This window comes from Tauraco erythrolophus, chromosome 1, assembly GCF_009769465.1.
Source record: "Tauraco erythrolophus isolate bTauEry1 chromosome 1, bTauEry1.pri, whole genome shotgun sequence".
NCBI classification, from domain to species: Eukaryota; Metazoa; Chordata; class Aves; order Musophagiformes; family Musophagidae; genus Tauraco; species Tauraco erythrolophus.
Genome location: NC_141465.1, coordinates 68,328,001 through 68,338,526, shown reverse-complemented (window position 1 = coordinate 68,338,526; position 10,526 = coordinate 68,328,001). Strand labels below are relative to the sequence as shown.

At 43.5% G+C, this 10,526-nt stretch overlaps 1 protein-coding gene across 1 annotated transcript; it reads left to right on the top strand.

Annotated features, from left to right (window-relative positions):
* Positions 1-1,876: 1,876 nt before the first annotated feature.
* On the top strand, positions 1,877-10,231 carry LOC104373579 (coagulation factor X). Its single transcript, XM_086615854.1, has 5 exons — positions 1,877-1,946; positions 4,518-4,649; positions 7,618-7,793; positions 8,498-8,618; positions 9,684-10,231. The coding sequence occupies exons 1-5, from the start codon at positions 1,877-1,879 to the stop codon at positions 10,229-10,231; spliced, it is 1,047 nt and encodes a 348-aa protein (XP_086471980.1).
* Positions 10,232-10,526: the final 295 nt, after the last annotated feature.

Here is a 10,526-nt window from a genome sequence, read left to right as displayed (position 1 = left end):
GGCTGATGAGGAGGTAGAGAAGGGAGGGGGGTAATTAAAAGACTGTCACTGGCCTGGAGGTTTATAAATGGCAAGTTAGATGCCAAGATACTCATTTTCTTAGAAAGAGGCAAACTCAGCCAATGATTTCCCACACATAGTCTGTTCAGATGCTACGATCTGATCCGTGCTGTAAGGTTTCCAGGCAGAAGGTCTGCGCTTTGATGTTTTTTTTTGTATATGGAGTAGTGTTGCTCCATATATTCTTCTTTAAACCTTCTCAGCTTCAGTCCTAGTTACAGAAAAATTGTGTCTGGGAGCACTGAATTCTCCAATGTCGGTAGTCTTTCAGAGCGGGAGAGATAAGTAGCTGTCAGGCGTGCGGCAAGATAGGGGCTGCCCTAGGGAACAAAGGTGGACAAGCCAGACTTCGGTATCGCATCCTACAGTACAGCATAAGAACACTCCTTTTCAGGTGTGGTGTCCAGCTGGAAGCAATTTCCCAGAAGGCTCCTTCACTGGAGCCTCTTCCAACATGCCAAGAATAATAGAGGTAAACTCGATCCTTTGTTGGCTCAGTGGATGATCCTGGAGGTCTTGCCAGCCCCTGTTTTCTGTGCTTCCAGGTGAGAAACACAAGGAATGGGTCACTGTTATGGTCACACAGTTGTGTCCTGCACTAGCACATCAATAGCAGGCAAGAAGGTTTTCCTTCCTCTTCACTGCTCCCCGACACAGGCGACTCACCTGACAGGACTGTCTTCTACAGGCAGGTCAGTCAACACCTGTCCCCATGGAGTGGTGTGAGCCAAACAAAAAAAAAAAAGATCCATCCAGAATAAAGTGCAAAATGATGAATTGGTGACAGTATGATCTGGCCTGGTGCTTGTGACAGAGACTGGATTCTGTGTGTCCCAGAGGTCCCATCCAGGCTGCTGCGTCTCTACAGGATACCTGCTTACTGGCTCCACTGGATCCAAAGGCTTCACCTACCAGCATGACAACTGATTTCACCCTACTTAATGCACTTCAAACTACAGTGATTTGGAATAAAAGAGAACAAAACCTTGGGCAATACCTTATAGGCCTAGCTCAGAAAAAAAGCTTCAGCTTTCCCTCTTGTTTTTTCTTGTTCTCATTAGCTCCGTGCTTTACTTGCTTCCTGAGGCACTGCCAGAGCTGAGAGGCAACATCTTTGGAATACGCTTACTGAGCTCTACAAATCTGGTGCCCTGAGCTACTCCTGAGACAATTTCCTGCTTCTGCCCAGATTGGGGAGGCACACAGCTCTGGCTCTGGGTGTTCTGCCTTCCTTGGGGCATGGGCAAGAGCCAGATCACTTGCTTTAGCTCCTTGCTGCCTGGCTACTAAAGCTCTTTTAGGGAGGCTTCATCCATGCTTCCTGAAGACAGAGAGCCACCTGCAGTGGACAGGGAGACAGGAGATAGTGGCAGACCATGGTGCTGCAGAGGAAACCATCAAGTGACAGCCTGGTATCTGGAGTTTCAGTAGCATAAACAAGTTTGACCATGCAACCACAGGTTATTCTGCTGAGTTAGAACCTGCCTTGGTTTATGGAATCCCTCTTCCTGAGGAGTCTGAAACACGCAGGTGTCACAGCATCGCTGGCAAACCCAACTCCACGCTGCCCATGCAGGCGAGAGGGGCTTTGCTGACATGAGGCAGGCTGCCCATGCAAGCTGAGTGACATTGCTGCAGCACGGTGGCTTTTTCTGTTTTAACGTTGTCCTGTGCTGACATTGAGCTCAGACTTTGCTCTAGTTTTGTTTTCTCATGAGTTAGTGACCTTTGCACTGTAGTGTTCCTCATTTAGCAGCTGCCCCAGAGCCCTGCAGAGAAACCAGTGGAAGACGCACAGTGAGCTCAGAGGATGACAATGGCAGGTCATCGTGGGACAATGTGGCTTCTTCCCATTGTCCTCCTGTGCCTTCAGACAGTGCAGACAGGTACAGTCTTTGCTTTAAGTTGGCTTTGTGCTGCTTTGCCTAAACCACACAGGTAATTATTTGCCACTATTTGTTTTGTGGGCCAGGATGACATGAGTGAAAACTTAGTAGCTTTGCTTGCTCACCCTCTTTGCTCCCATCTATCTGCTGCCATGCAATAAGAGCCAGGACTTAGTCACTAGAGGAATGCCATTTTGAACTGAAGCAATTGTGTCAGTGTAAAATACGAGGTTAATACATCAGTATGCAGGGCTTTCAAACTGACAGCACAAACGATGTGCTATTCTTCATGTCCTCCTGAGATGTGGTAATTAAGTAATCCTTACTATCCATTCAGAAGCTGTTGGGTGACAAAATGAACCCCACAAGGTGTAACAGTGCAGAGGGCAACCAGAACCCCACACCGTCACACAGTGTGCTTGTCGAAGTCTCAACACAAACATCCAATCTCTGCTTGAGGAAGCGTCTCACCTGTCTTTGAGGTTGGAGCCTGAGACGCTTCTCTGCAGAGTAAGTGTGTGAATCATACTGCAGACATGATGCATGCTTTGTTGTTTAATTTTGCTGTAAAAGTCAATTGGTGATTACAGAGGACTGGTTGAACACAACTGAACAAACACCTGAGTCACCCACATTACAAGAGCTGGGAGTAAGAGGGAGATTTTGACACCCCAGAGATGAGGTGGGAAAGGTACTTAGTGGGACACAGGGTGCCCTGAGAGCTTTCAGAATGTTTCAAGGAAAATTTGCTCATACAAACACGTATAGAAATCAATTTTGAGTGCATTTATCTACATTTGATTTTAATGAACAGACTAGAAGTGCTGACAATACTAAGACAGAGGATGATGTTAATAAAAGCAGTTGTCAAATGACAGAGCTCGTGAAGGAAGCAAAGAACAAGAATAAGAGAATAAAATTACTGTATCACTTAAAAGAGAGAAAGATCTGGCTACTTCTAAAAAAAACCCACAAAACCCCCAATTGTTTAAGGCACGTGACCAAACTATCCCAAGGTCAAGAAAGGACAGGAGGATTAATTAAAATCATGAACTCCTTCATGACCTGACCTCCAAAAAGAGGTACAGAAAAATCTAGATCTGTATAAAAGAATTGCAAACATCCTGGTACAAAACCAGAAAAGCTGAGGAGTAAATACAGTAAGATAAACATGATGTGACAATCAAGAGCTGATCTAAGTATACAGATATTGGAAGAGAGATCAAGAAGAATGTTAGTCTGTTCCCAATGGAGAAGAAAATCTTTATTCCTTAAGGTACCAGATTATTTGTGTCCAACAAGGAAAAAAGAAACTGCTGAGCTGCACTTGTTAGGAACAAATCACATCAATCTCCTCCAAGGACAGAGTAATAGGCTGGGTGGCTGCAAAAGATCCAGTACATGTTAGATCTCTCTATCTTTTTATGTAACACTTTTATTGCAACAGAAAGACAAACATGGCCTGGATGAAACTACTCTAAGTTTGGTGCACATCTGATTGAGAAACTGTGCTAGTTGGTTGAAAGATTATATGGAGTGCAGGGCTCCACACAGGTGAGCCTGAGAACCTCTGATACTTGGTATTTTCCACAGTGACATGCAAGATGGAAAAGAGTGTTTACTCACTGACTTTGTAGCTCATTCCAGAGTGGAAGGACTACCATAAGTCCAGATGAGAGTTCAAGACAATCTTGTGAAACTGGAACACTATGTCCAATGTAAATAGAAGGCAATTCAGTAAAAACAAGTCCAAAATTTCACCCTCAGTGCCACAATATACAACCAAGGAAGTTTGTAAAACATAGTAAAAGCAAGAAGTCTTCTTTGTTTTCACGAGGATGAACAGCTAGGACAAGAAGTAATGGGATCACACCACACTGAGGGACAGTCAGGTTAGATATTAAGAAACATTTTTTAGATGTTATAAGGCTAGTTAAGGAGCAGATTAGGCTGCGCAGGTGAGCTGTGGAATCTCATCGTGGATCTGTAGGAACAGGTTAAACTGCATCTGTTAGAACTGCTTTACCTCTCCTTGCGCTCACGCTGTTAATGCCAGGAAGAGCTCTCCCATTCTGCCTGTGATCTTGCAGTGCCAAGGATTGAGCTCAGGTGAGTTATATGAGTCATATACAGAGGGAAAAGGAATATTGCAAGGGTCTACCAACAGTCCAATACTTCATTTATTATTGATACTTCAGTTGTTTCTAGTTTTAGCCTCTTACCCACACCCATGTTCATCTTTGCCTCAGTGCAATGGCAGTTCTGGTGAGTACAGATTATCCCTTCCTTTGCCCTCAAAGAGCTGCCAGTTATAGTTGGGAAACACAGCATAAGATGTAAAATAATCCTGGTCTACCTAATGTTTACAGCTCTCTATTTTTTAAATAATGATAGTTGCAACTGTTGTTATTACTAAGGCCTTTGGCAAGAATTGCACAGAATTTCCAAAAAGGGGGGGGGGGGAGGTGGGGGCATTGACTAATGCTTGTAAGCAAGGTTTTATGAGCTGCTTGTGCTTTTATGAAATCACCATGAATTTCTAGCCTGCCTATACCTTTTTCTGCTTTGCAGTCACACCAAATGCATGCAAGGTCAACAACGGGAACTGCGGGCAGTTTTGCAAAGCTGAAGATGAAGGCGTTGTATGTTCCTGTGCTGCTGGCTACGTCCTAGACAGTGACAACAAAACCTGCGTCCCTGTAGGTACGAAGCCACACTTAAAGTTCATTCTATGGGACACACATCACATCTTCACCATGTTTGGGAAGTGCTGGTGTGCTGCAGTGCCATTGTAGCATAAAGACTAATGGTAACTGTTCATGCCTTTCGCATGGCTTGCTTGAGGTGTTGCCAACAAATTTGGTAAGATCTTAGCTAAAGGTCATAATTTAAGTAACATCAAATTGTGCAACTGTGAGCAATGTGCAGTAGCAAAAATAGCTCACGGAAGCATTCTGTGGAAGTGGGCGCATTCTCAGAGTGGACTGCAAAGCTCATGTCCCAGCAGGTGAAAAGCCGTATGAGAAACTAATGGTTACAGTGGGGCGCAGATTCCCCTTCTCTCACAGGCTGAAACAGACCGTTCATGCTTCAGGAGACGTTATTAGATAGGAACGGGTTAGATTTATCATTGGTGAAAATTGGTGTCTATTTTCAAGGCCTCCAGCGTGTGCTGAACACCTACATATCCACACAAGTAGGAACCCAAGAAACATCTCCCATTACGACATACAGTTCTCAAGGACTCATTATAATTTTAGCGGTAGTGACATAATGTGATTGCAATTATATCTCACTTGTTTCCTCTCAAATATCACCTGTACCATTTCAAAGGAATACAACCTGCCTTCCTATTTTCTTCTAGAAGCAGGTTTTCTGCCGTTACCATATAGTAACCTAAATACATTAATAACTACTGGCATTGAATTTAAATCCATCTGTTTCACCTGCCTTCAAAGTGAACATTTACAATTATTAATCTTAGTCTTTTCTTCTGTCTGTCTGATGATATTTGTTATAATGCCCTTTGTAATTTAATACCAAATTGCTGTCAGGAGCTTATAATTCCTAACATAGAATACTGTGCTCTGTTTCCCAATTACAAAAGATTTGATAACAGCAGGTGCACAAAAATAATGAGGCAGATAATGGAAGATGCTTAACTTTTAAATACTTTGAAAACGCTGAACCCATTTTCTCACTTGCTCAAAACGGGCAAGTTTTAGAAGTGGAAAATGATTTTCATTTTTCAACTATTCTAGTCCTTTTGCGTTTGCAAAGTTTTTGTTAATGTCTTGAAAAATCTAGCAGAGCCACCCCTGATAAGGACACCTGCATATCTAATTTAATTGCAAAATACTACTGTCAAGGAGTTTTCCTCGAAATATTAAGGGAGTTTTCTCTCATTTTCATGAACAGTTGATTCCCTGAAAGTGACCTGTTGCCTGCAAACCATTTTTCTCCACTGTAGGTACCTGTCTGTAACTCTAAAGGCTGCTTTTGACTGCAAAACCGTGTTCCGGCAGGTCTGAATCATTTCTTGTAGTGAAGAACAGCACTAGATGCGCTGGAAGCTAGATTTCTTTTTCTGACCATGAAACTGTCTCTTACACTGAGGGCTCTGTCAGACAAGCTCTATTGAATGGCACTTCAGTGATGGACATTGTTTTCACAAGCAACTGTCTTTCCTTCTGCTCTGCTGGAAGTTACTGTCCCTTGCATGTCACTTGGCTTGGTGCCTCAGGGACAGCACAGGCATCATCCCCCTCAGAAATTCATTCATAGATTTCTAGGTTGGAAAAGACCTTAGAGATCATCAAGTCCAACCATCCCTAATCCCCATTAAACCATATCCCCAAGTAGATCATTCTTAAACACATCCAGGGATGGGGACTCAACCACCTCCCTGGGCAGCCTATTCCAGTGGCTGACAACCCTTTCAGAGAAGAAATACTTCCTAACATCCAACCTGAATCTCCCCTGACTAAGCTTATACCCATTTCCTCTTTTTCTATCACCCAACACTAATGTGAAGAGCCCTTCCCCCACCTCCCCACCATCTTTTCTCAAGTATTTGTAGGCTGTAATCAGGTCTCCCCTCAGCCTCCTCTTCTCCAGGCTAAACAGCCCCAATTCCCTCAGCCGCTCCTCATAAGTTTTATTTTCCAGCTCCTTGACCAGTTTAGTCGCCCTTCTTTGGACTCGCTCCAGGAGCTCAATATCTCTCTTAAAGCGAGGGGCCCAAAACTGGACACAATATTCCAGGTGCGGCCTCACCAGTGCCGAGTACAGGGGCAGGATCACTTCCCTGTTCCTGCTGGTCACACTATTCTTGATACACGCCAGTATCCCATTGGTCTTTTTGGCCACCTGGGCACACTGCTGGCTCATATCAAGCCGGTAGTCAACCAACACTCCCAGGTCCTTCTCCGCCAGGCAGCTCTCCAGCCACTCTTCCCCGAGCCTATAGCGATGCTTGGGGTTTTTATACCCCAAGTGAAGGACTCTGCACTTGGCCTTATTAAAGCTCATGCCATTGGCCTCAGCCCAACGATCCAGTCTGTTCAAATCCCTCTGAAGGGCCTCCCTACCCTCAAGCAGATCGACACAGCCTCCCAGCTTGGTGTCGTCCGCAAATTTACTGAGGGTACATTCAATCCCCTCATCCAGGTCATTGATAAAGATGTTAAACAGAACTGGACCCAGCACTGAGCCCTGGGGAACCCCACTGGTGACCGGCCTCCAGCCGGATTTAGCCCCATTTACCACCACTCTTTGGGCCCGGCCATCCAGCCAGTTTTTAACCCAAAGGAGGGTGTGCCTATCCAGGCCAGCAGTTATCAGTTTCTCAACCAGAACACTATGAGAAACTGTATCAAAGGCTTTACTGAGGCCAAGGAAAACTACATCCACAGCCCTTCCCTCGTCAACCAGGCGGGTCACCCTGTCATAGAATGGAAGACTGTAGTCCTCTACATCCTAGAAACTCACTTAAATCAGCAAGAAAAGTATCTCTCAGCAAAAGTCAAGGCTGGTAACAGCAGCCGAGCCTTCACAGCTGTTTGCTCTGAGTTGTAGATGGGAATGTCTTGCTCTTAGCGAGCGACACATGCCTCAAAGTCGCAGTACCATCCAGACATCAAGAATTAGCGTTTCGATTTTGCCTTCACAGTCAAGTTCCCATGTGGTAAGATTCAGAGACATGATGAAGATGGTCGAGAGAAAGTCACAGGAACCACAGCAAGTCCAGATGCTCCTCCTGAAGATGAGGAAAGCACTGAGGCCCCGAGCAGCCATCCAGAGGTCACTGGGGAGACTGACAGTTTACCCAGCACATCCCCGTGGCAGGTAAGGTGCCCTTGTCCTGAGATGTTTAACACCTGACTCTGCTCACCAGGACTGACAGCCACTTTTCTTCGTACTCATCCCCGCTTGCCAAGTGGACCCAGCTTGATTTGAGACAGACTTCCTTGGTGTCAAAGTTTTGGGTGATGGTTCCACTCTCCTGAGTACTGTGTTTCTGCACAGGTATCCTACATGGCATTGCGCCTCCATTTCAGCACCAAGCGAATGCTGAGAGGGGGAGGCCAGGAGAGATTAGGGTTGCAGATATAGAACGTAGAGCTGGGTGAGCCACAGGGACCCTTCCCTGTCAGCCACTGCATTGTTTGGGTTGCAGTGTGGTGGTGTCAGAAGAATAGCCTGAGTTCCTGTTGTGGCCAAGAATAAAGTGAAACAGAAAACCCAAACAGGAATAGTACTATTACAACATTAGCTAAATTTTGTTTAAAAAATAACAACAAAAATCTGTTGGTAAAATAACTGAATGTGCAAACTCCACTTTGAGCCAGGAAAAAGGTCTGTCTTGAGAAGTTTCCCACTGTGGCGGCTACACCTCAGTGTAACTCTCACCACCTCTGAATGAAGGATGACTGACAGAAAATACATATGAAAATGTCTACTTTAAGAAAACTGCTTGAATCTCAGCTAGCTGTTCAGGATTTCTCTGTACATACCTTTTTGTGCTTTATCTTTCTTCTCTCTCTTTGCAGGCTGTTCTACTAGCAGATGATTATGATGAACTGATATGTGGGGGGACAATTCTAAATGAGTATTTTATACTTACTGGAGCTAATTGTGTTAACCAGCCTAGAGACTTACGGGTTCTCGTTGGTAAGTGCTTCTGATTTTGCCCTTTACTATGAAAATAAGAAACTGTCCCGTGTTATAGTCCCCATATGCAGGACACTGAACTCTGCCAGAGTTTTTCTTACCCTCTTTTTATTTCTCACTGCCTCATCTCATCCCTTGACTAACAGTGAAATGCATGCTCAACTTGGCTGAATGGACAGTTTCTTTAAGCTTCATTTGGCCTAGTGTAGCTTGTGTATGATAGGAACCAAATATAAACCAGCAAGGTATGTGGGCAAGTAAGGTTGAGCTGATGTAGTTAAATTGGTCCTTTGTGCAATTTCCAGTGTTGGCCAAGCCTTGAAGAATTCCAGATGCCCCATTCAGAGGTCAGCAATAACTGTTTCTGACAGCACATAGGTACTAGTCTAAGTCTGTTCCATACTTGAAACTTCAAATTTATTATTTGTTACTGTAATTTATGAAAAAGTATTTTATCACAAGATCTAGGCACTGAAAAATGGTGTTCTGAGTCATAAAAATTGCACTCAGCCTACAATAGTAAAACAAAAAACTGTTTGTCTAATCTTCATTTGTCTGTCCATTTGATTCCCAGAGAGACTCCATATAAATTGGGAAAGACTAAATGTGTATAAACTGGTAAATTTTTGTATGCAGAATGTTAAAGTTTTAAAAGACAATGAATATCTGTTTCCTATTTAAGTCTGTTTGACTATATTACTCTACAAATGAGAGGCATGATTCTTCTCTTCTATGTTGAGGCTTTTGATTGTATATCATTAAAGTTCAATTGGGAATATTGTAATGAAGCCAAAAACTTTATATCAAAGCTTTCATTGAGAGTATCATTCTGATAACAAAGTCGTGATAACAAAGTTCTGATTTTCTACTTGCTTGGCATTTTGGCAGCTCTCTAAACCCCTCCAAAATGGGTATAAAATGCTACAGCATCAGGACACAGGCCCGGTCTATTTTATTCATGCAGTACAATGCGTATAAGAAGTGCAAGGAACTTTGGTCTCTTATTGAGATGCAGTTTAGACTTGGTATTGTCTTCTTAACAGCTGCTTTAATAATCTGACACAGGGATGGTGGACAAAGAAAAGGAGGAGCCAAGTAGAGCAATGCACACAGTGGAAAAAATAATTGCACATCCTGAATTTGATATAAAAACTTACGACAGCGACATAGCCCTTCTCAAATTGAAGGAACCTATCACATTTTCTGAAGATGTTGTCCCAGCATGCCTTCCAGAAGAAGACTTTGCTAATGACGTTCTGATGAACCAAACGTTCGGAATTGTCAGTGGCTTTGGGGCCATGTTTAAACGTGCGCGGCTGGTCAAAAGAATGAAAGTGCTTCAAATCCCTTATGTGGACAGGGACACATGCAAGCTCGCGCTTCGCAATCTGGTCACAAAAAACATGTTCTGTGCTGGTTATGATAAAGATGGAAAAGATGTCTGCCAAGGAGATGGAGGAGGCCCCCATGTAACCAAATACAATGGCACTTATTTTGTTACTGGTATCATCAGCTGGGGAGAAGGGTGTGGAACGCAAGGGAAATATGGAGTATACACCAAATTGTCAAAGTTTCTACCCTGGGTAAGACATGTTTTGACAGAAAACTCTTAACAGTTTGACATTTAATCAACCTAATTGTCTTAGCCATTAGATCTGATCCTTAAGTAATATTTTCCTCTTTCTAAAACACTTGGAAAAGTCTCGTAGTTTGTGCTTGCCTTAGGAGATGCAATTTATTCATTCATGAGCTAATGCCTAGTTTTCAGAAGGCGGGCTTGGACTTCAAACACAGCTTGCTGGTTTTGGACAATAATGAAATTTCTTCCAATGTGATAGTTTAGGAACTCTTTCTGCTCTTGCTGTGATAACCTAAATTTGTCTATTGGAGGCTTTGTCTTGCTCATAA